Raw genomic sequence first — 25,914 nt, 5'->3', positions numbered from 1 at the left:
TCTGAACATTAGTCACTGACCTAAAGCGTTGAATCTGTCAGGAAATAATTTGTTTTAAACACGCGGCACTCTTTTTTGCGAACTGTGTAGGTGGCTTTTAACTGTTTGAGGGCTGGGAGAAGGGGAGGGGCCAGCGAGCGGAGGAAGATCGAAAGAGAAACGAGGCAGAATTGGAAAATTGTGCATCTCCACCCCCTGATTTCCTTGGTCCATTAAGATGAACGGGTGGAGTTGCCATTCCTGGGACTGAATACTCCGCACCCCGACGCCAAAATCGCGGCCGGAGCTGAGGCGGAGAATCCATTTCCCCGCACGGAATCAGAACCGATACCAGTTCCCTGATTCTGCGGGCCCCGAAAAGCGGAATACTCAGAGAGTGCGCCGCGCAGCACCTACCTGGGGCCATTGCTGGAGGCCCTCTCCGTCCCCGACCGCCCTTAGACCAGACGGCGTGGGCCACTCATGGTCCGGCTGGTTGGGAAACGAGCGTCGGGAGCGGGCCGATCGGAGGGCGAGGGGGGCCTTATTCACGGCTGGGCAATGTTCGAGTGGGTGGTCAGGGTCGGGCGCGCGGTCGATCGGGGGGGGGGATCTATTTTTAGTGACCAGCTCCGCGGTCCGAGTCCGCCATCGGGCATGGCAGTGGCCGCTGGAGGCCGCAGCCGTGCGCATGCGTGCCCTCCGACCCGGAGGTGCAGGGATCCGTACCTGCAGCAAAAGCTGCTAGATACACACCGGGTCCCTGCTCGCCCCCTGCAGGGATAGGAATAGGTCGCCTTTTCACGGCAGTTTTTCTGGCGTGCAAGTCCACAGTCTTTACGACGGCGTGGGGACATATTCCCAATAACGGAGAATCCAGCCCCCGGTCAATGAACCGGGGTGGTGAATTATCAGACTTTTGGCAATGGGGACTGTAGTTACCACCAGGGTTTGAAATGGGTGTAGATCAGGTGCAAATGAAAATGCATTCCATTGTCTCTGTGGCATATTGATCTCAGGGCTACACCTCGATGGAGACCCACCAGCAATGCTGCTAAAGTAAATGCTGGCATATTGTCCTGCTATGATATGCAAAGGGTATCTGTGAAACAATCTCTGCCCTCATAACGTACGTGTGATATTGTGGACCTGACAGGAGGCCAGCTTTTGGTTAAAGCTGACCCGGGCTGTGGGGTGTGTTTGTGTGAATCTGTGTGTGTGTGTGTGTGTGTGTGTGTGGGGGGGGGGGGTCTAAATGCTTGCCGTTTATGGTACATAATGTTCAGCTATCATCATTGATCACTGAGTTAGAAATACTAAACCTCTCCATTGCACACAGCAGCCTGATCATCTCGTTGACTGAACTCAACGTGGGTGGTGAGGCGTGTGAAGAGTGGACTGCCAAGTGAGGCAGCCCTCATATTGGGAGATTCAAGGGACGGTGACGGAGAGAACTGATGGAGCGGCAGGAGAAGTGCTGTGCAATGAGGTTTTCAAAATTAGGAGGGGTTCTATGATGGGGGTAAATGGGGTTTCTGCTGGCAGGTGGGAGTGTAACCAGTGAGCACGGAGTTAAGGTAATCAGGAAAAGGACCTGAGGCGAGGTGAAGAGATTAATTTTCCGACAAGGTGCGTTCTTGTGATCAGGAATGCATTGCCTAAAGAGCTGGCGGAAGCAGAATGGGCAACAACATTTGAGGCGAATTGGATAATGGATTGAAATTGTAACAAATCTGGAGTCACAGGGAAAGATCGGGGGGGGGGGGGGGGGGGGGGGGGGGGGGGGGGGGTTAATGACTGGGTAGCTCTTTCAGAGAGGCAGAACAGGCAGGGAACAGGCCAAATGGCCTCCCTCCACGCTGGATAACTCTCTAATAGTTCCACCGGGATAGAGCAGATGGATTATTCTGGATTCTGTTGATCCTTATGTTCTTGTGGATGTGCTTTCAACAATGTAGCCATGAGGAGCAGGAACCTTGGCTGAGTTTATCATTTGCAGCTCTCCTCGCAAGCTGGAAGTGTCAAGGCCACCTGCTGTTCCAACTGGCAATGAAACAGCCCAATAATCATACCTGGACCTGGATGGATAAGCAGGTCGTTTAGAAGTTTTGTGTCTGTGGCTATGAATCTTTCATACAGCAGACGTTGCAGTTTGTTGTGGGAGTAAAGCCATCTTTCTTTTTTTTTAAACAAAAATGTCGTCTTACCTCAAGTTCTTCGACAGTGAAGCTTGAATTTACAAAGACGTTTGCTGGCTTCGAATTGAACTCTGGAATTTAGTCGGTCACCATTAACTGGATCCTCACCAGAGCACTGGCTGCAAAAGTGACAGGTCGGGTAAGCAGTGAGTTTAAAGGAGATAAGATGAGGTTTGTAGCTCATCATCACGACCTCGACTTATCCAAGAACGGTACCAGGAGAGGTCAGAGAGCACATTCATGCAAAACAAGATGTCCTGTTGGATTCCCCAAAGGGAATTTCTGCTTATGGTCGGAAGGAGAATAAATATTAAGAGTTGTCTTGAGGCTTTTAATATCCACGGTCATGTCCCCCCCCCCAGTCATCGAATCATAGAACCCCTACAATGCAGAAAGAGGCCCGTTGAGTCTGTACCGACACTTCGAAAGGCCACCCTACCTAGGCCCAATACCCCGCCCTGTAACCCCGCCCTAATGGACAATTTAGCACGGCCAATCCACTTAACCTGCACATCCTTGGACATGAGGGGCAATTTAGCACGGCCAATCCACTTAACCTGCACATCCTTGGACATGAGGGGCAATTTAGCACGGCCAATTCACCTAACCTGCGTATCTTTGGATTGTGGGAGGAAACCGGACCATCCGGAGGAAATCCACGCAGGCAAGGGGAGAACGTGCAAACTCCACACAATCGCCCACGGTCGTAATGGAACCCAGGTCCCTGGCGCTGTGAGGCAACAATGCTAACCCAATCCCACTTCAGGACTGTGTTCATAAGGTGGCCAAACGGGTTGATTATCAGGCTGTAAATCCTTCTAACAAGCCTGTGCCGGGGGATAAGAATGAAAGAGTTTCCTGGTCAGGCATAGTGCAGAGGGCAGTTACAAACCACTGCAGTACTTTGCCGCACAGAATCATGGACCAATGCAATGGAAGTTTATGGGCACCAACACCGTCTTACGGCCCGATATCTGAAGCTGGAGGAAGAATGGGAGTGGGAATAATCGGATAGTCGATTTCAAAGAGCTGACACACTGGGCTGGATCCAATGCTGTAACATTCTATGATTCAATAAAGAATTCTCATGGTAAGCGGCCCTTTAGTTTCCCTGCAGTTTGAATTCAGTTCGTGTAGACTGTTTAACACGAGCAATGTAGTTGTGCCAAACACTTTTTTTGATCAGCAGGCACAGCCAAAGCCTGATGTGATAATTAGGTTGATAGTGCACCAGACAGATTGGAGGCCACGTTATTTAAAAACAGGCTGACGCCTACACCTTGTCTTGGTCGGACGGTGGCCTTCCATCATTTTGTTTTGACGATGTACTTTCTGGGTTCCAGTTACAGGTTTAGTTTGTGGAGATAAGGAACTCATGAGATGTATTAGATTAAAAAGGGGAATGACTAAAATGGACGGCATTGATACATCTCTGAGTACAGATTAACTGATGCGCTTTGTGTTTAATGTTAGGCTGCTGAGTGGAGGTTGGATGACATGCAGTTTCTCCCTCACATTTTATTCCAACAGGTTGGAACAGGCGCACCGGTGAAAGTAAAAGAGGGAACAGGACGGGTCGAAACAATTTTGAAATTCTTGTGGAAAAATAAAATCCCGTAGACAGGTGGCTGGCAGCTTGGTTCCAGACAATTCTCCTTTTTACTCTTTGCCTGTCTGCTCCCCACTCAAAGTGGCCTGTGGCAGCATCAGAACATCCTCACCAGCCAGTTAATGTTTTTGAATATCGGGACCTGGCTTTGGACATACTCAAATGATTAGATTCATACCCGAACAGCTGTCAAATCGCACTGATTTGACCTCGGCACCTGGTACCTGTACAGATTAAGGTGGACATTTTTAACACGGCAGGTGGAGCTTCCCAGTGTGTGCCTTCAAAGTGTTCTTAATTGTATCCTCATTGCTGTCTAATTCCTGAACCTCGGGCCTGGGCCGGCCTGGCCGATGAGGAAGCCAGGAATCCTCACTCCAGTCTCGAAAGCTTGAATTTTCACTCCCGGGTCAGGAGCACAGAGCCGGGGCGATTCCCAGCTCTGCAGACTTGATCCGGGTGGAAGTGTCCCAGAGGGTTGGGTTTACGGTTGGGGGGGGGGGGGGGGGGGGGGGGGGGGGGGGGGGGGGGGGGGGGGGGGGGGGGGGGGGGGGGTTGGGGGGTTAAATGGAATCATGGTGGGTGGCCCCAGGAACAATGCAAGGGCGGGCTGAGTGTGGAGCCAGGTTGGTGCGCGGAGAGTGGGGGGGGGTCCTGCTACCCGGGTAGTGGAGTCAGGCTAGGGGATGGGGAGTGAAGGGGTGACCTGCTGTGAATCCTATAGCAAATGCCAGCTCAGTGGCATTTCAGAAAAGTCATATGTAAAGTAGGGGGGGGGGGGGGGGGGGAGAAGGAAGTGACACTTGCTGGCTGAAGGATGGGGAAGAATACGCTTGACACGAATGTGACAGCGAAGCTGCCAACCAGTTCACATGCAATCTTTCTGTCTCACCCACACACTCAGGGTGGAAATCTCTGCTCCTGCAGCTGGTGAGGTTGGAAGCTGGATGGGCACTTCATCAGCTGACTTGCTGCTTCCCGCCTCCACTAGAATTAAGTTCTGGGCAGGAAAGAATATGACCAACCATCTTCCACTGCCGCCAACTAAGACCCTGAAGTGGCCAATTGATGATCACTGAAAGGCCTCTTCACACTACAGCTGGGATTCACCCAGCTCTGTGTGGACTGGCACGACTGGTAAAAGAGACTGTCGGGGGGGGGGGGGCGGCATGGTGGCGCAGTGGTTAGCACGGCTGCCTCATGGTGTCGAGGACCCGGCTCAATCGCGGCCACGGGTCACTTTCTGTGTGGAGTTTGCAAATTCTCCCGGGGCGGGGGGGGGGGGGGGGGGGTGTTGGGGTAGTTCCCTCAATCAAAGGCTTGGCATTTAGCAGCAGCTAGCCGCAGAGAACAATCCTCCCACCTCGCCCTTGTTTCCAACACCCCCTGATCCCCTGCACCTCCTGATGACCCCCACCCTCAGAAAATCCTTCCCCCTCGTCCCATTACTTTCCTTACTCCTGAGTCCTGGGATTCTGTGGGTTCGGTTCCAACAGCGGTCACCGGCTCCTCCAAGATGCTGTCAATCAGCCCTCTGATTGGCCAGCAGCTCCTGGCGGGTGGGAATTCAGCCTCCGGGATTTGAATCCTGATGAAGGCGCACTGGTATCTCCGGATCTACCTGATTGCGAAAGCCAGTGAACCTTCCAACGCACCTTGGCGCACCTTGGACTCATGCCAACTTACATTCCCACTCACCAGCCATTGTCCTTACAGCCTCCATACCAACTCACCCAGAATCCACCTTGGGCAGATCTCAGGAGCCTTGCTGTGATTAAATACAATAAACTTTTAAGTTCCTGTTGCAGAAGTTTTTTTTAACTCTCAAGTTTCATTTAAATGTTGAAGGCGTTATAAAAATTAAAATTCATAGTGCCACTTCCAAGAGCCCATAACCCACTTTTAGAGCTGCCAAACAAACTGCAAAATGACAGACCATCCAATGTGATAAAGGAAGGTTGTGAAATCAGGGCCGGATTCTTTGCCACATTCAGCAAAAAATGGCACCATTGCAATGCTACGGTCACTCACTGGCAGCGGTATCAAAGTTCATGTCCCGCCAGCGGGAGGCTGCAAATGGGTTATTTGAATCCAGTTGCATTTTTTTAACGAGTCGGACACCGGACTCTCCACACCTCCGTGACGCTTCGGGCCTCTGGGCCAGGATTCACGTGGCGTGGGTTGTGGCAAGTATTTGCCAACGTGGTCTTTTTTAAAATAAATTTAGATTACCCAATTATTTTATCCAATCCATCTACTCTGCACATTTTTGGGTTGTGGGAGCAAACACGGGAGAATGTGCAAACTCCACATGGACAGTGACTCAGAGCCGGGATCGAACCTGCGACCTCAGCATCGTGAGGCAGCTGTGCTAACCACTAGGCCACCGTGCTGCCCTCGCCAATTTGGTCTTTATGTGATGGACCTCACAGTGGGCCAAAGGGTAGGTACTTTACGTAGGTGCCCCCAAAAATCCATCAGGCAGCCCTCCCCCCGCACCCTCACAACACAATTCCTGTCCACCCCACGATCAGGCCCCCGCACCAGAGACCTCCCCACCAGGCAGCACGATGGCGCAGTGGGTTAGCCCTGCTGCCTCACGGAGCCGAGGTCCCAGGTTTGATCCCGGCTCTGGGCCACTGTCCGCGTGGAGTTTGCACATTCTCCCCGTGTTTGCGTGAGTTTCGCCCCCATAACCCAAAGATGTGCAGGGTAGGTGGATTGAACACGCTAAATTTCCCCTTAATTGGAAAAAATTAACTGGGTACGCTAAATTTATTTTAAAAAAAGAGACCTCCCCACCAGAGGCCTCCCCATTAGAGACCTCCCTACCAGATGCTCTCCCCCCCACTGCAAACCGCCCCCCCACTAGACACCCCCACCTCACCTCCATATCAGATGAGCCACCAATCAGTCACACCAGCCTGGAAGCTAAAGAGCAGTCCAGGCAGAAACAATGAAACGTCATTACTCTTTCACTTACCTGTCCCTTATACCTGCTGCCTCAGACAGATGTGTAGAAAGCAGCAGCTATTACAAAGTTAAAACACATCACAAGGCTTCAAGCCCTCTCAAATCCTTTGATCTGCAAAGCTTCTATTCATTTTCAAAGAAAAATTGTTTTTAGTATGTTCTAAATGACAGGATAATAGTTTCCAGCCAAGTGTCTGGATTGTTTATTATCATTTCCCAGAGTGGGGTGGGAGGAAGGCCAAATTGTCAGCCGGTGGGGGTGGAGGGATAGGATTTGCATTGTAGGGGGGGAGGGGGCTAGCTGCCAGACGTTGGTATCGGGCCGGCCACTCGAAATGGTGAACCAATAGCAGGATTCGGAACAGAATCCCGTGAGCTCCCCAACATGCTCAAATGTACATGGCAAGGAAGTGGGAATCTCTTCTGGGCTTCGCTCTGAGCATCAGCACAACCCAGAGCGATTTGCTTCAGGTGGAGAACATAGTCTCATCACGAACAGCTGCGCAGTTTTTTCAAAGATTTATTGAGGAAGAGTTTTAAACGCCTTGACAATTGGATAGTTGCTTCTCGTCCCGCTCACCGCGGACAGGATGGGTAGGTTGATGGACCATTTAAAGGTCCATTGACCTTGGCCAGGAATTTGGGGTGGACGCAACAGGAAAATCCTGTCCTGAGCTTTTGATTGGAGTCTTCTCCAATGGCGGGCAGGCTGGCACAGTGGTTAGCACTGCTGCCCCACAGCGCCAACCCAGGTTCGATTCCGATCTTGGCCGATTGTCTGAGTGAAGTTTGCAAGTTCTCCCCGTGTCTGCGTGGGTTTTCTCCGGGAGCTCCGGTTTCCTCCCAAAGATGTGCAGGTTAGGTGGATTGGCCGTGCTAAATCGCCCCTTTGTGTTCAAAGCTGTGGAGGGGAGGTGGAGTTACGGGGATAGGACGGGGGGAATGGGCCGAGGTAGGGTGCTCTTTCAGAGGGTCGGTGCAGACTCAATGGACCAAATGTCCTCCTTCTGCCCCGTAGGGATTCTATTTCTGAGATTTCCTACCAAGAATGTTGCAATTGAACTTGTTCACATTTACTGCAGACCATACATGCCAACCACACAATACACAGACCGTGTCACTGGGCAGTGAGAAACAGTGGGAACGCAGACTGAAAAACTGGCTGCTCTCCCAGGTCGACTCTTCCACTTAACTGGTTGAACAGTTGCACAAGTTAACTGTCGTTAAAATTCTCCTCTCCCCACCCACCGGAACACAGTGGCCAGGGAAATGTAAGTTGGTAACACACCAGCTGTGCTCTTGAGCACTGTGCCATGACATGTCGATGGCAGTATCAGTGAATGCCAGGAGCCAGCTTCCTGAAGGAAGATGGTGCTGTTGACATTTGCAGGATCTTTTTTGCCGCCGCCTTTCCTTCGATGAGAATATGTTGCAAAGAGGTGTTGCGGCAGAAAGGAAAATACAGGGGAACAGGAATTGTGACTGCATTTTGTTTCCAGGCCCCTCCTTAAATCCTTCACAACCTCAACAGAAACCATTTGATGTGCTGTTCCAGGTGAAGGTGGGGAATGGGAGGTTGGACTGTTTTCCGTCTCGGACTTGTTGCCTTGACTATTTCGTAACAAATAGTAGTTTCATTCAAGTCATCTGGCTTTTACAAGGCCATTCAACCCGTTTGATCACAGCTACCATTTATGGTCCAGACCGCAACTCCTCCCATCCCTTTTAATTTAACCCTATCTGCGTAACTTTCTATTCTTTCCTCCCTCCTGTCTATCCAGCTCTCACCCCTGTGTTGCCCATCTCAGCAATTCCACGTGCTTGCGATTTCTACACTTTCCCCACTTTCAGAGCCTGGAGATTTCTCTTGAATTCCCGATTGTATTTCAGAGCGCCAATCTTATATTCGCGACCCCTGTTTTTTGGCCTCCTTCACGGATGGAAACATGGTCTCCGCACCTCCCCTCATAACCTTCGGGACCTCCGCCAGTTCGCCATTAAAGGGAGCCCCAGCTCATTTTGTCTTTTGCAACGAGTATAATCTTTCAATTCTGACGAGGGGGAATGCAAACAATTTAATCCTCCCCCTGCCCTCTCCCCTGGCTAAATTTGTGTGGTATAGACAGGCAACATTAGAGGCAATTTTTCATTTCATTCTTCTACGAAACCGCACCCCTGCGATTGGGGCGAGAGTTCAGTATTAATTATTAGGGCCGGTTCCTGATTTGACGCAGTTTTTAATGAAAAAGAAAGACCCCGGGCAGAAAATGGTTCAGGGAACAAAGCACTTCATTCTCTCTCCTCGCTCAGCCCCACCTCTCTCCTCCTGACATTCTCTACTTTTGAAAAGGTTGGAACTGTGGCAGCCTTGTGGTGCCGATCTGCAGCACTTCAAGTAGAGAGCCTGAATCGGTTTTCTCATAATGGACTTTTGAAAGTAAAATGCTGCACTTGCACTTTCTAATCCACCATGGTTTGTGTATCTTGAGTATAAACTGTTTGGGGTTTTCTTTCCAACACCATAAAGCAGTGGGATTAAAGGGCCCACACAGTCTTTGTCTTTGTGTTTTCTGATTTACATTCCCCTTATTGTCCACAAACTCAGTTTTGGAACAACAACGGAAAAGCCATTGAATTATCCTGCACTGTTCCATTGAGCGACCTGTTTGCATTCTGCCATTGCTAAAAAAGGCCCAATCAAAGGCTGCTCTGTGGACTGATCTCCATATGAAAGCTGGGTTGCCATGGAAATAGCATGGCTCATCCTTGCCAGTCCGTAAGGATGTTGGGAAGTGAGCAGTGTACTGGTTTTCTGCACACCAATCTCCGCTCCCTAGGACAAAAATAAACTTGTTTGTGTTTACAGGAGGGAGATTTTTTTCCTCTCGCCTCTCTTCTCCCCCCCCCCCTCCCTTCCCCTCCAATTTGGTGGATTTCGGGTTGACAATTCCGGAATTCCGGACAAACATACTGCCAAGGTCATTGGCACCCATGAGGCTTGAATTGATTTCTGTTTCTTGTGGCAAATAACAAGTGGTCACAGGGCCTAAACTCTGGACACTTCACCAGACAGACTGCCGCAGTTCATGGAGCCTTATCACAAAGGGCAACCAGGGATCATAGAATTTACAGTGCAGAAGGAGGCCATTTGGCCCATCGGGTCTGCACTGGCTTTTGGAAACAGCACCCCACTTAAGCCCTCACCTCCACCCTGTCCCCATAAGCCAGTAACCCAACCTAACCTACGGGCAATTTAACATGGCCAATCCACCTAACCTGCACATCTTTGGATGGGCTAATAAATGCCAGCTTTGCCAGATGTGACCATATCTGAAGAATGTGTATTCCACCTTTCAGAAAATTCGGTGAAGAACCTTTGGCCCAGAATTCCATCCCAGGGTTGGGTTCACCGGTTTCGGTGATCTGCCTCGGCGAATCCGGCCTTTAAAAATGGCCGGGTTTTTGGTTGGGGGAGGGTGCAGTGTGGGCCGGCTGAAATAGAAGTTAGGATGGGCGACCTCGGAATGAATGCAGAGTCTACCAAGTGGGGAGGGTGGGGGGTGGGGGGGGGGGGGGGGGCAGACCTGCCTCTGTGCTCTGGCACTGCTTAAATAATAAAGCAAAGAACAAACCTCCAGCTCTCAACTCCCACACATTCAACATGCTTTATCAATGCCAACCCATGCCCCTTTTCTCACCCACATTGCCCCAATACCGCATGCCAACCGAATGTCCCGCTACCCACCCCATACCCACATGTCAACTTAGTGCCAACACATACCACCACCCACCACTCTTTGCCCTTATCCCCTCCATGGCAGCTCACCTAGTATTCTTGGACTATTCCTTGACAGCCTTGATACTTCCTGGACAGCTTTGCTAAGTTTGACACTTCCTTGACAGCTGGACAGGTCTTTGAAAGTTCCAATGAGCTTGTGTGTAAAATCATGTTCGCATTTAGTAATTACAACGGGTGCCTTCCATCTCCCAAAGGGTGCCTCCCACCTCTTCCAGCGATGTCCTGGGACATGACCCAAAGGGTACTTTACCTCATTAAAAGGGTACCCTGGCTTTCGAAACACATCCATCAAGTCCAGACGTCCTGTTGTAACCTGTACACTCCCAGATTCCACCCTCCTGTTCTTCCGAATTCCAACTTCGGTGGCGGTAGCTGGTGATTTAAAAGACTGGCTGCCTTCACGAATTGGACATCCACCAATCCTGGCTTGACTCCACCCCTGCTCCATGAAGGTGCCGGGGGTGGGACTGATAATTTTTGTCTGTTTCAGAGGTTTTCGCCATGGCAGAGAGCCTTTTGTCATGGGGAAAATCCGGGCCTTTATTGTTTAAATTGGGCCCCACCATCTCTTCCAGATATTTTTCTCTCTTTTAATTGATCTGCCACTCGGCGAGTGGTGTAGGTTTATCCAACACGTCGTTAAGCTGTAGAACCAAGAAATTTGAGAGTTAAGGGCAGGCGTGAGGAGCTGCTGTAATTTTCCCTCCATTCCGCACGATGCCGCCCCCGTGCCGCCTGTCGCTATGGTTTCAGAGTTTGTTGACACTCACTGTCGAGTGTTAAAAAGATCAGGGACCAATTGAGTTGCAAGTGAACTGAAAATGGGTGAGACCAGAATGAGGGGCTTCAAATATAACGTGGTCTCTAATAACTCCCGTAGAAAATGCAAGCGAAGCACCTGTACCCTAGTTGATTTGTGGATGATAGCCAGGTTTGGGGGCTTTTCCCCCTCGAGAACAGGAGGTTGTGAGGTGGTTTGATAGAGGTGTTCAAAATCATGAGGGGTCTACGCCGAGGAGATGGGGAGAAACTGTTCCCATTGGCAAAAGAGCCAGGAATCAGAGGACACTGATTGCAGGTGAAGGGCGAAAAAAAAAACCTAAGACAACATGAGGAAATATATTCTTTACACTACGAATGGTGAGGAAGTGGAATGCACGGTCTAATGGTGTGGTGGAGGAAATTTCAACTGAGGCTTTCGAAAGGGAATTGGATAAGCATCCAACGAGGAAACAAAAACTGGCCTGGCCATAGGGGGAAGGGCTGGGGAGTGGGACTAGCTCAGTAGCCCAGCACCGACGTGATGGGCTGAATGGCCAGCTCCTGTGCTGTACCTGATTCTGTAAATACCCTTGTTTTGGTCCCTGTACTGGAACACAAGGTAATGATACAACAATTACTGTTCCAATAGAATATAGTGAAGCACACGCTGTACATCTAACCTCTTTTGAAAATGCTTTGCAGTTGTCCCAAAGAGTTTGGTGGAATAATGTTATGCTTGCCTTTCCCAGAGCAGAGGTAACTAACTGCTGCTCAAATCTGCTCCCTGAATGTTTGTTCAGTGATAAGATTATTGTAATACCATCCGCGAAGTTCACATTCCTTACCCTCCACCTGCACACTTACTCTTTTGTGGAAATATAAATCGCTGCTGTTCACACCACTAGGCCCCCCCCCCACCCATCCTCGTGTTTCACCGTTATAATTCCCAGGCCCATGCGTGTTATCTCAAACACACTCGGGATTTCAACAGGTGTTATCAATTCACTGATTGTCAAAAAGGGAAGATTAGTGCGTCCTACAGGCTTCTGGCAAATGACTGTATATTTAAAGGGTTTACTTTTGATCAGTTTGCTCTAAGTGCACCGTTATTACAATAGATTATCTCAACTTCCTTGGAATGTTACAGCTTTAGTTCCATTTCCATGCCCCAGAACATGGCTTGTAGTTCTGGAATTGTCGAGGAGAAGGTAATAGCCAAACACTTAATGAGGCAGTTTGATGCTAAGTTATTCAGCGTTGACTTTCACCAAGGCAAACAGACGAGCGGCCTGGGGCGAGATCCTCCATTTCGCTGGCAGCGCACTCATGCCCGCAGATTTCTCGACGGTGCGGGGGTGCCCACAATGGGGAACCCTATTGGCCAGCTGCCAGGGCGGAAGAGCACGCTGCCGGCAGGGGCGGGGCGGAGAATACCGCCACTGATTTGTCGGCCCCACCAGGGCCAGGATTGAAAGAATTTCAGTTCGACCAAGAGGCCATCCCTGCCTGCCTGGGTGTAGCAGTGGCCACAGGCAGTACTGCAGAGGGTTCAAACCCCCCCCCCCCCCCCCCCCCCCCCCCATCCTCACTTGCCCCATACACACACATTTAAAAACAATTATTCATTTAGAGTACCCAATTCGTTTTATCCAATTAAGGGGCAATTTAGTGTGGCCAATCCACCTACCCTGCACATCTTTGGGTTGCGGGGGCGAAACCCACGCAAACACGGGGAGAATGTGCAAACTCCACACGGACAGTGACCCAGGGCCGGGATCGACCGTGGGACCTCGGCGCCGTGAAGCTGTAGTGCTAACCACTGCGCCACCGTGCTGCACACCCCATACAAACTCATGTGCTCACACATGCATGCTCACACACACACACACACGTGCTCACACAAACATGAAAGCAGTCACACACACCCACACATACGTACACGCACACATATACGTACATATACACATACGTAAACATGCAAGCACACAGAAATGCATACACAAACACATACAGACACATATATACTCACACACGCACACAGACATACATGCACACGCGCACACACATATATATACATACACACATACAAAAACACACACACACACACCTATATGTATATATACATATACACACGCACCTTCATACCGTAAGGTCTCTGATTGACCCTCAAATTTTGACAGCCCATATGCCATCATTAATTGAACAGGATGTTAAGGGAATAGTGTAGATGGGGTTTAGAGTGGTTTCACAGGTCGACGCAACATCGAGGGCCGAAGGGCCTGTACTGCGCTATAATGTTATATGTTCTATATAGTCACCTTGATCTCTGGCAATTAATTGCTTTTTTCAGGGAAAATTGCAAGAGCGACTGTCAGACAGAGCGGGTTTCTGACCCACAATGGAGCCGAGCAGCGAGTTTCAGAAACCCATTCAGAAAGTCCTGTCTTGTCGCTGAAGAGAGATTTTCAGCTTCAGGCTCAAGTCTGTAACAGTTGCACAGCAAATGGGGCCCGTGAAAATGTATCGCCTGACAGGTCGGTGCACAGCCTTAGGGATTTTGGTAAATTTTGCACCCCTCTGCTGACTCTCACAGACCCAACTTCCGAGTAAGTGATCTGTGCAGCACAGCAGGTGGAGTGCAGAGCAGAGGTGAGATGTCTAGACAGATGGATGGTAAACGTGTTAGTTACTTCAGATCGGCACCTCGCATTGCAGGAATTCTCAGACTGCCTTTCTCTGCATGTACAAGCACACACTGGGAGATGAAATAAGAGAGACAGAAAGATGGGGGGGGGGGAACACATTGTGAGAAAGTGGGAGAGAAACCCAGGGACAGAGGGAAGATGGGGATTGTGGTGTTCTTTGTGCTGCTTATTTTAGGGTGGTTGGCGTAGTGTTCACAAAGACCACAAAATAGCTTCAATTTACGCAAAGCTATAAATTTATTAACACTCCTAGTTTAGATTCAACATATACTCCTAAAAAATACACAGTTGATTATTAACATTTAAACTACACTCATTGACAGCTAATCTTAATACTGATATAAACTATGATCTGCTCTCACTCACACTACTTGTACCTCTGACACTCTCGCACTAACCCCTGCACACACTCTCCCATAAAGCTTAGCATCACTGCCTTATATACTTGTAACTGTAGCTCCCTCTAGTGGCTACTCTAGACACTTCATTAACACTTGCAGTTCCTACAGTTATGATAATACCACAGGGATAGTGAGATCAGGAGAGAAAAGGGAAAATGGGGGGGGGGGGGGGGGGGGGGGGGGAAGAGAGACAAGGAAAATGGAGGAAGAGTGAGAGAAGGAGATCTGCAGAAAGAGAGTTAAGGGAGATGAGAGAAAGAGGGAGGGATAGCGAGAAATGCAATTAGAGATGGGAGAAGGGCAGCCAGACACCGGTAACTGGTGCATTACCCTGCCCCTGTGTTTGACTGGTAGGTCTGTTAATCTTCAATTTCCTCACAGACCTTAGCCCTTGCTTGGTGGCACAAAGCATTGATGCTGATCACCATTTATGCCATAAAAGTATATTCACTTCAACACTCTGGTAACTAGCTCATCAGCATGTATCAACATTAATATAGTACCAACCCAACAACTAACACTCTGGCTTTGGTTCCTTGGAGTCTGAGATCTATACTGATGCAGCAGCGCAGCACTGAGGGTGTGTTCCATTGTTGGAGCGGCCTTCCAGAAGAGCTGCAAGCCTGAGATCCTGGGCCCGATTTAATGGGAAAAAAACAAAGCCCTGTTTTGGGCGTGAATAGTGGGGTTTTTCTTGACACTGGCAGTGCTGAGGACTTTGCCGCTATCAAATGGGACTCGGTGCCTGCTGAGGGCCGCCCTAATCTTCATTTCCTGCACTGACCTCCAGGAAGAGATCGGAGCGCCATTTTAAAATGCTCCCCCCCCAATGTACCTATGAGGGGATCCACAAGCCCCCCCCCCCTCCACTTCAGCCCACCTCAGAAGGGCAGGGCACTCGCTGGCCTGATCCCTAGCAGTGCCAACCTGGTGCCCTGGCGCTGGAACCCTGGCGGTGCCCCTCCCAGCCTGGCAGTGCCCGGGTGGTATTGCCAATGTGCCCCGGTGACAGTGCCCTAGTGCCAGGCTGGCAATGCCAAGGTGGCACCCAGGAGTGCCATGGGATTACCCTGCCCAGAGCCTGACCTCCGATGGCCTGGGAGATCCCCCAGGATTGGGGAACGCCTGGGTTTGTGTGGACCGTGCCAAACGGTGCCCCGGCGAGGTCTCACAGGCATGGCCGTTCGATCTCGGGCCTTGGGTGAATCCAGCGGCAACATAATTAAGTGGGCCTAACTGTTCATTTAAAAATGGAAATCTGGATCACGACTCATTAGGCATCCGAAGCCTCTTGCGTGATTTAATGGCCTCATTGCATCCCAAGTAGGGCGCGAGAAGGCCATTCGGTCGGGCCCCCTTACTACCTGCCCATATCCCGTAGCAACAGTGGAAGAAGAACAAAATGATTCCCAATGTCTTGGCCAACATTCCTCCTGGCATGGCTTATTCAGTCATTCGTTACATTTGATAGGATCTCAAGACAAGGCGCGAAAAAAAGGAATGCAATCTGCATGCAAATTATGATTGGCTGCTCAACAGCCATGGCTAAACTAATTCCAATAATAATGGGAAATTCTGGATAAGCTCAGCAGGTTTGGCAGTATCTGTGGAGAGAGAAACAAGGTTAACATTTCGAGTCCATATGGACTCGTTCTGTCGATCCTTCAGGGGGCGATTCTCCCAAATGGAGCCCAATTGTTTGCGCCATTGTGAACGCCGTCGCGTTTCACGAAGGCCCGGGTACAACCTATTCTGTCCCCCACAGGGGGCCAGCACGGCGCTGGAGTGGTTCACGCCGATCCAGCCTCCTTTCCCGGTGCCAAATGGGCGCCGCGCCAACCTGCACATGCGCGGGGGACTTCTTTAGCGCGCTGTCCCCGCCTCAACATGGCGTCGGTGTTCAGGGGCCGGCTGTTCTGGAAAGTAGGTCCGGGGGGTGAGGGGGAGAGTCCGGCCCGCCGATCAGTGGGCCCCGATCGTGGGCCAGACCCCGGAGGCCCCCCTGGGTGAAGGAACCCCCCGACCGTTCGCACAGAGTTCCCGCCGGCAGCGACCAAGGGTGAACGGCGCCGGCGGGGCTCTGTCGTATCCACGCGGCCGCTCGGCTCATCCGGGCTGGAGAATCGGCGGCCCCACTGATTCCAGCGGCCAGCGCCGTGCCAAACGCGCCGGCGCAAATGGGGCCGATTCTCCGCACCTCGTAGAATCGCGCACCGGAGTCATGGCGCGGTTGCGGCGATTCTCCGGCCCGGAGCGGGGCTCGGAGAATCGCCCCCTCTGTTTGTCTCCCACAGAGGCTGCCAGAACTGCTGAGTTTATCCAGCACTTCACGTTTTTATTTCAGATATCCAGCATCCAGGGTATTTTGCTTTTATTTGAGCAAATATAACTCATTGGATGTGAATCGGTTTGGGGTTGTCTTTTTTTAAACCATAGGCCTTTATTTTCGTAAGGAAGATGCTGCTGTTTTAGGAATGGTTCAGAATTGATCAATTTTACATTTATCTCCCGGGGTAGCACGAAGCTTTGTTCTTCTCCTTCTGATCCGCCTTTCATTTTTTTTTTTACCTTGTGGTGCTTGCAGGATGGAGCAGGAAGAATTACGGTGAGTACTGGTGTATTACCCGGACCGACAATATTCCTCTTCTCGGTCCTATTTATGTTGGGACCCACAAGATTGCACCTCCACTTTAACCAACCCCCGGACGATAGACAGAACACGCTCTTAGCGAGCAGCAGACAAATGTCTTCACGACGGGGAATTTTAGACGGGGTGGGTGTGTTAGGAAGCGGCAAAAAAAAAAATAATGCACGATTTGTTTCATGATTCTGTCCAATAGACTGCACAGCTTGAATGGGCCAAATGGCCTCCTTGCGCTATGAGAGTGTCTGATTCTACGATAAGCGTGGCCATATCCCGCGACACAACTGCATCAATCTGATCGTGCCATTTTACCTTTGACGAGATGTTACTGAGGATGATGCATGTTCCACTGCGAAAACCAGGAATTTTTCCCGGGATGTCAAAGGGATGGAGATGAAGGCGATTAAACGCGCAACATTTTAACAGCCATCTATTTAATTTGTTGCTGGAACCTCTCCATAGGCCTATTGTGTTTGGCTGCATTGCCACCGTGACCACACTGTAAAAACAACTCATTGGACATCAAGCAGTTTGGAATTCTCTTTCTTAACATACGTATTTCCCTTTTATCTTGTGCTGCGGATAGGATACAGAAGGATTAGTCATGGTGAGTAGTACCTGGTGTATTACCTTAACCCATCTCTTTTTACAAGGAAATTCAGTTAAGTCCCCCCCCCCCAAGAATGCCTCCCCAGCTCCACCCCCCACTCCATGCTGCCCCTCAGCGGCAGCATCTGTCAAAGGTGGTCTCAGCTCCCCCAAACATGTAGGTGACCCCCCCATCCCTGCCTCCCCACTGCACCCCCAGCCCTGCCACCCCAGCCCTGCCTCCCCACTGCCCCCAGCCCTGCCTCCCCACTGCCCCCCAGCCCTGCCCCCCCCCAGCCCTGCCTCCCCCAGCCCTGTCTCTCCCCTGCCCCCCCCAGCCCTGCCTCCCCACTGCCCCCCCAGCCCTGCCTCCCCATTGCACCCCCAGCCCTGCCACCCCAGCCCTGCCTCCCCACTGCCCCCAGCCCTGCCTCCCCACTGCCCCCCAGCTCTGCCACCCCACTGCCCCCAGCCCTGCCTCCCCACTGCACCCCCAGCCCTGCCTCCCCACTGCCCCCCAGCTCTGCCACCCCACTGCCCCCAGCCCTGCCTCCCCACTGCCCCCCCAGCCCTGCCTCCCCACTGCACCCCCAGCTCTGCCACCCCACTGCCCCCAGCCCTGCCTCCCCACTGCACCCCCAGCCCTGCCACCCCACTGCCTCCCCCTGCCTCTCCCAGCCCTGCCACCCCACTGCCCCCCCAGCCCTGCCTCCCCACTGCCCCCTCAGCCCTGCCTCCCCACCCTGCCCCCCCAGTCCTGCCTCTCCCCACTGCCCCCCAGCCCTGCCTCCCCATTTCCCCCCAGCCCTGCCTCCCCATTTCCCCCCAGCCCTGCCTCCCCACTGCCCCCCCAGCCCTGTCTCCCCACTGCCCCCCAGCCCTGCCTCTCCCCTATCCCCCAGCCCTGCCTCTCCCCTATCCCCCAGCCCTGTCTCTCCCCTGCCCCCCCAGCCCTGCCACCCCAGCCCTGCCTCCCCACTGCCCCCAGCCCTGCCTCCTCACTGCCCCCCAGCTCTGCCACCCCACTGCCCCCAGCCCTGCCTCCCCATTGCACCCCCAGCCCTGCCACCCCACTGCCTCCCCCAGCTCTGCCACCCCACTGCCCCCCCAGCTCTGCCTCCCCACTGCCCCTCCAGCCCTGCCACCCCACTGCACCCCCAGCCCTGCCACCCCACTGCCTCCCCCCTGCCTCTCCCAGCCCTGCCTCCCCACTGCCCCCTCAGCCCTGCCTCCCCACCCTGCCCCCCCAGTCCTGCCTCTCCCCACTGCCCCCCAGCCCTGCCTCCCCATTTCCCCCCAGCACTGCCCCCCAGCCCTGCCTCTCCCCTGCCACCCCAGCCCTGCCTCTCCCCTGTGCCCCCAGCCTTGCCTCCCCACTGCCCCCCAGCCCTGCCTCTCCCCTGCTGCCCCCCCCCAGCCCTGCACCCGCAGCCCTGCCTCTCCCCTATCCCCCAGCCCTGCCTCTCCCCTGCCCCCCAGCCCTGCCTCTCCCCTGCTGCCCCCCAGCCCTGCCCCCCCAGCCCTGCCTCTCCCCTGCCCCCCCAGCCCTGCCTCTCCCCTGCCCCCCCCCAGCCCTGCCTCTCCCCTGCCCCCCCCAGCCCTGCCTCTCCCCTGCCCCCCCAGCCCTGCCTCTCCCCTGCCCCTCAGCCCTGCCTCCCCACCCTGCCCCCCCAGTCCTGCCTCTCCCCACTGCCCCCCAGCCCTGCCTCCCCATTTCCCCCCAGCACTGCCCCCAGCCCTGCCTCTCCCCTGCCAGCCCAGCCCTGCCTCTCCCCTGTGCCCCCCAGCCTTGCCTCCCCACTGCGCCCACAGCCCTGCCTCTCCCCTATCCCCCAGCCCTGCCTCTCCCCTGCCCCCCAGCCCTGCCTCTCCCCTGCTGCCCCCCCCAGCCCTGCCCCCCCAGCCCTGCCTCTCCCCTATCCCCCAGCCCTGCCTCTCCCCTGCCCCCCAGCCCTGCCTCTCCCCTGCTGCCCCCCCCAGCCCTGTCCCCCCAGCCCTGCCTCTCCCCTGCCCCCCCAGCCCTGCCTCTCCCCTGCCCCCCCAGCCCTGCCTCTCCCCTATCCCCCCAGCCCTGCCACTCCCCTATTCCCCCCAGCCCTGCCTCTCCCCTGCCCTCCCCCCCAGACCTGCCTCTCCCCTATCCCCCCCCCAGCCCTGCCACTCACCTGCCCCCCAGCCCTGCCTCTCCCCTGCCCCCCCCCCAGCCCTGCCTCTCCCCTGCCCCCCCCAGCCCTGCCTCTCCCCTGCCCCCCCCAGCCCTGCCTCTCCCCTGCCCCCCCCAGCCCTGCCTCTCCCCTGCCCCCCCAGCCCTGCCCCCCCATCCCTGCCTCTCCCCTGCCCCCTCCAGCCCTGCCTCTCCCCTGCCCCCCCCAGCCCTGCCCCCCCAGCCCTGCCTCTCCCCTGCCCCCCCCCAGCCCTGCCTCTCCCCTGTCCCTCACAATCCTTCAGCTGTTTCTGTATTGTTGCATCTTCAATACGTCCTTAAAGTCGAAAAATGGCTGGAGTGGCGTGACTGGGAGGGGGAACAGTGGGGTGGCAGGGCTTTGGGGGGGGGGGGGGGGCGCACTGGTGGATGGGGTTCATGAAGTTCCGACCCAAAATTGGAACGCTAGCACCGATTTGGAGGGGCCGCTGAGAGTAAAGGCACAAGTTCCCTTCTGAGCGGACAACTGACCTGCAGTGAATCTGGTGACCTAACATGCAGCCTGCACTGAATTAACCCACTACTTGTTGGGGTGTGTAAGGAGAGTGCAGATGGATGGGGAACACCTTTGATCCTTGGGGTTTTTGACCTTGCACAAATGAATGTGTGTGCATTTCTTTTTCCTACCTGTTGTTGGGTAATGATTTAAATGGCTCGTGGTGTGAAGCTTTGGCAATTGATGTTACATCTGAGGTTTACAGAAACCCAATCCGTGGCTGACATTTTGCGACCTAGCTAATTCAATTAAACCTGAATCTGATTACATTCACGCTGACTCCAACAAACACCACCATAGTGAATCTCTTGTTCGTAGTGTTTCCATCGATAATGGCCAATCAACAAAATGTTTTGACTTGCTCTAAAATGATAGAGCAGAAACATTTCTCATTCCTTCTTCCAGCTGCTTTATCCAGAATGAGTCGTGGACAAGTCATTGAATTCCATTTAATCAATTGCAGACCCCTCTCATGATTCATTTGTGGTTCTGCTATGTTAAGGGAGATGTCACTGGACTAATATTCCCAGGGTAATGCTATCCGAACATGGGTTAAATCCCACCACGGCAGCTGTTTAAATTTTATTTCAATTAATAAATCTGGCCTTGGCAAGCAAATCTAAGCCTTGGTGACCATGAAACCATTGCCGATTGTCATAAAAATCCTGTAGGGAAGGAAATCTGCCGCCTTTAGCTGGTCACGTCTACATGTGGGCCTGCAACGGAGGGGCTGACCCTTCACTGTCCTCTGAAATGGCCTTGCAAGCCACTCATTTCAAGGGCAATTAGGGGTGAGCCGTGCCAGCAGCACCTACATCCCAGGAAAGAATAAAACAATTGGCACCGAAATGCGCCGAGCGCTCCCTCATGTGTAATTTGCGCAATTGTTACTAAAGGCCGAAAAGTTGATCAGCCATGATGGTTTCGTAAGATTTTCTGGGAACCAGTTGAGCCACACAGGACAGGGCAGGACAGGAGTGTTCAATACAAGATCTCAGCCGGGATATCTGTGCCGGGATTACAATCGGCCTCAGTGCCAGAAGGTTGGAAGGAGACACATTGCGTGAGCGAGGTTTCGCTCCACAAGCATCCAAACTATTTGATTAATGTTGATTTCAGCCGGAGGGATGTGTAATGATGGTGCTAACATGCTTTGCGTACAGGAGTTGGTGCACGTGCCTCGACAAGCATTGGAGCTCTTCCTTGTTAAGTGATCCAAACGCTCGATACATACTACATGCAAAGCACTGGTGGTGGAAAGTGCAAGTTGCTGTGGAGTGCAGCCCCTCTCTCCTCTGCCGCCACCCCATCTCATGTTGATGAATGAATGGGGGCTGAAAGTGCCAGTTGGCCATGAACACGTACAGTTCTTTATCCGCCGTCATCCAAATAAAGCTGGTTTAGCTCACTGGGCTAAATCGCTGGCTTTGAAAGCAGACCAAGGCAGGCCAGCAGCGCAGGTTCAATTCCTGTACCAGCCTCCCCGGACAGGCGCTGGAATGTGGCGACTAGGGGCTTTTCACAGTAACTTCATTGAAGCCTACTCGTGACAATAAGCGATTTTCATTTCATTTTCATATTCCACCAAGTCCATGAGGAAGAATTTGGAACCCCAGAACCCATCACGCATTCAGCCCGTTTCTAGTACATATTGTTTGTGGGGGGGGGGGGGGGGGGGGGGGGGGCATAGAGTGGGGGTGAGTGTAGCTTAAATCAGAAAGTCATGGGAGAAAGAGGATTGTTAAAAATAGATAAAAATGGATGGATTATAATGCCCAAACCCACACTGAATACTCGCTTGTTTCCCACACCAAAGATAGAATTGTGGAGACAGTTTCTTCAATAGGACAGAACAAGGTTCAGAACCTGTGTGATTTGGGTGTTGGAATGGTATTTATATTTTGCTGGTTTCAAGAAACCGTAGCAGACACTGTCCAGCCCTCCTCTACCTCTGTCTCAGCCCGTTGCTCTTACCTGGGCAGCATGGTAGCACAGTGGTTAGCACTGTTGCTTAACAGCGCCAGGGTCCAGGGTTCGATTCCCGGCTTGGGTCACTGTCTGTGTGGAGTCTGCATGTTCTCCCTGTATCTGCGTGGGTTTCCTCCGGGTGCTCCGGTTTCCTCCCACAAGTCCCGAAAGACGTGGGGCGGGATTCTCCGGCCCCCCGCCGGGTCGGAGAATCGCCGGGTGGGGGGAGAGCGGCGTGAATCCTGCCCCGCCGCACCAACGGCGGCTGCCGAATTCTCCGACACCGGTTTTCGGGCAGGGGTGGGGTTCACGCCGCGCCAGTCGGGGGCCGTTGGTAGCGCCCCCCCCCCCCCCGGCAATTCTCTGGGCCCCGATGGTCCGAGCGGCCACTCGTTATTGGCCAGTCCCGCCGGCGTGAAATGGACATGGTCCATCACTGCAGGACCTGGCTGGTTGGCCATCTACCGGAGTCCTCCGAGGGGGGGCGGGAGGATCCGGCCCCGGAATGGGGGTCCCCACGGTAGCCTGGCCTGCGAGCGGGGCCCACTGATCTGTGGGCGGGCCTGTGCCATGGGGGCACTCTTTCGCTCCGTGTCAGCCTCTGTAAGGCTGCGCCATGACCGGTGCAGAGAAGAAACCCACTGTGCATGCGCCAGAACACGCTGGTGGTTCTGTGCATGCGCCGGACCACGGCGGCCCTTCGGCACCGGTTGGGCCATCCCGTCGATTGCGGGAGAATCCCGCCCATGCTGTTATTTGGACATTCTGAATTCTCCCTCCGTGTACCTGAACAGGTGCCGGAATGTGATGCGTAAGGGATTTTCACAGTAATTTCATTGCAGTGTTAATGTAAGCCTACTTGTGACAATAAAGATTATTATTATAACCTTGGCTATGTCACCCTTCAGCTTGAGTTTTCTAATGTCCTCCAGCCAGCCTGTCTAATGTCAGCCGCAGCTCAGACTGTGCAGATTACTTCCGAACGACAAGGTTGCGGGTTTAAATCTCAGTCCTGGGCTTGTGCACAAAAATCTACATTGGCGCTCAACTGCCACGCCCAAGAACGATCTCACCGGATCTTTCACATCCACCCGAGGAGGCAGGTGGGGCCCCAGTTTAACATCCCCCCCCCCCCCCCCAAACGGCGGCACCTCCCGCAGTGTAGCACATCTGCAGCACTGCGCTGTTGTCGGTGCTGGCTCTTGGATGCGACGTTAAAGCAAGGCCCCATCTGCTTACTGGGGTGGATGTAAAAGGCCCCATGGAACTCTTTTGCAGAAGAAGAGGAGAGGTACAAGGGAGCACAGGCTCAAGGTGAGAGGGGGAAAGTTTTTCATGCAGAGGGCGGTGGGTGCCTGGAATGCGTTGCCAGTGGAGGTGGTGGAGGCGGGCATGGTAGCAACGTTTAAGATGTATCTTGACAGACACATGAACATGTGGGGAATGGAGGGATACAGATTGTTTGGGCAATAAGTAGTAGGTCTAAAGAAGGAATCTGGATCTGTGCAGGTTGGTGGGCCGAAGGGCCTGATCCTGTGCTGTAATGTTCTTTATTCTCTTTGTTCTTTGAGTTCTCCCTTGTCGGCTGGTCAATATTTATCCCTCAATCAACATCACAAAAATACATGACCTAGTCAGTGGCACATTGCTGTTTGTGAAAGTTTGCTGTCTTCAAAATTAACCAAGATATCTCCTACATTACAACGCTATACTTCAAAAGTACCTCACTGGCTGGAAAGTACTTTGAGACATCCAATGGTAATGAAAAGCGCTATATGAATGCAAACCTTTTGCGGGGAGATGGGGAGAAAGCTGGGCTGGACGCAGGGACCACATGATACGCACCGCTTGACGGAAATGAGTAGCAAAACAGGGAGTGGATATTATTTCCTGACACTTCCCTTGTGTTTTTCCGGCGTTCCATGTGATACACTGTAATTCATCTGTGATTTGTGACCCTGGCGTGCTTGATGCAGAAGAGGAGTGCCTGAAATACAATGTGTTCCGTGCCGAGCACTTAACATCCTGAGCTTGATGAGCACGCGATTAATGCCAGTAAGGTTAAACCCAGGTGTTAAACCAGTTGTGGAGGAATTAACACCCTGTGGTATTGGGTCAAATAGAAAGTGCTGGCAATATTCCAAGGACGATCTTAAACATAAACTCTCTCTTTGCAGAGCTATCCCAGTGTGGAGTCTGAGCACTGGCAGTGTTATATTGGGAAATCGCACAGATAAAACTCTGTATCCAGGCGTGAGTCCATTAAGATGAGTGATTGGTTGGACAATAATGCGCCGTGTTTAGCACAGTGCTCCATCCTGAAACTGCACACCTCTATTCTCCAAATTATTTCAGCGGCCGTCAGCCATGACTCAGAGGGGGAGGGGGGGGGGGGGGGGGGTCTAGGTCCCACACCCCGGGACACATTATTACAAAAAAAACAAGCCTGCCACTCCAGTGCAGTGGCTGTAGTGCTAACGTGTCAACATCATTGTCTTACCCAAAAGACAGCAAACCAAGACCATCCCCTCCGGATGGAGGGAAAGCTCTATTTCTTTGAAGGCAAGGGGGCAGTTATCCCTCATGTCCTGCTCAAAACTAATATCCCAAAAATCAGATTACTTGATTATTGTCACATTGCTGTTTGCAGGATTTTGCTGTGCACATGTTGACTGCTGCATTTCCTACATAACCATAATGCCTACAGTTCACCGACAATAAGGTATTTTGACGTCGTGCGGTTGTGAATGAGGTGATATAAATATCCGTCCTATTTTTTGTAAACAACTTGGGGCGAAATTCTCCGACCCCCACGATGGGTCGGAGAATAGCGGGAGGGCCTTCCCGACATTTTTCCCGCCCTCCCGCTATTCTCCCCCCCCCCCCCCCCCCCGCCCAACTCCCGACACGAATCGCTGCCGCCGTTTTTTTTACGGCCGGCAGCGATTCACAGCTGTTCGATGGGCCGAAGTCCCAGCCCTTTACGCTGTTTTTACGAACGGCAAACAGACCTGGTCTGGCCGTTCGTAAAAACGGCGGGAACAACTCGCTTTTTATAACCATGGCACCGATTGGCACGGCAGTACCACGGCCGTGCCAAGGATGCCATGGGCCCGCGATCGGTGGGCACCGATCGCGGGCAGCGGGCCCGATGCACGCGCACTATTTGTCCTTCCGCCGCCCCGCAGTATCCATTCGCGGGGCGGCTGAGGGGCATCCCGGCCCGCGCATGCGCGGGTTTCGCGCAAATACGCGATGACGTCATCCGCGCATGCGCGGGTTGGAGTCATATGACGCGTCAGCCGGCGCTAACTCCGGCAAGTGGGCTTAACGAAATTCGTTAAGCCCGTGATGCCGGAGCTTGCGGCGTCGGGCTGCTAGCCCCGACCGGGGACCAGAATCGGTTCCCGGTCGGGAAGGGGCGCGCTGGCGTCAAACCCGCCCGGGTTTGACGCCAGCCTTACGATTTCTCCCGTTTTGGGAGAATCGCGCCCTTAGTGCGGGAGCTGGTGGTATGTGGCCCACGTGGTATGGGACTGAATCCCCAGGGCTCTCCGATTTAGCCTTCCTTGTCTCCAGTGCTAGTGGG

The 25,914-nt window shown here is 53.1% G+C and overlaps 1 protein-coding gene across 8 annotated transcripts in view; it reads left to right on the top strand.

The window, feature by feature from the left end:
• agrn (agrin) overlaps positions 1–25,914 on the top strand; it is a 534,448-nt gene that overhangs the window by 221,145 nt on the left and 287,389 nt on the right. For 5 of the 8 annotated variants that reach the window (XM_038822298.1, XM_038822297.1, XM_038822300.1 and 2 more), the window contains exon 3: positions 17,657–17,677. The exons of the other annotated variants lie outside the window; for them this stretch is intronic. In XM_038822298.1, the coding sequence (XP_038678226.1) occupies positions 17,657–17,677 (21 nt within the window). The remainder of the gene's footprint in view (positions 1–17,656; positions 17,678–25,914) is intronic. 8 annotated transcript variants of the gene reach the window in all.

Source organism: Scyliorhinus canicula, chromosome 16, assembly GCF_902713615.1.
Source record: "Scyliorhinus canicula chromosome 16, sScyCan1.1, whole genome shotgun sequence".
NCBI classification, from domain to species: domain Eukaryota; kingdom Metazoa; phylum Chordata; class Chondrichthyes; order Carcharhiniformes; family Scyliorhinidae; genus Scyliorhinus; species Scyliorhinus canicula.
This window is presented reverse-complemented; position numbering and strand designations above follow the sequence as displayed.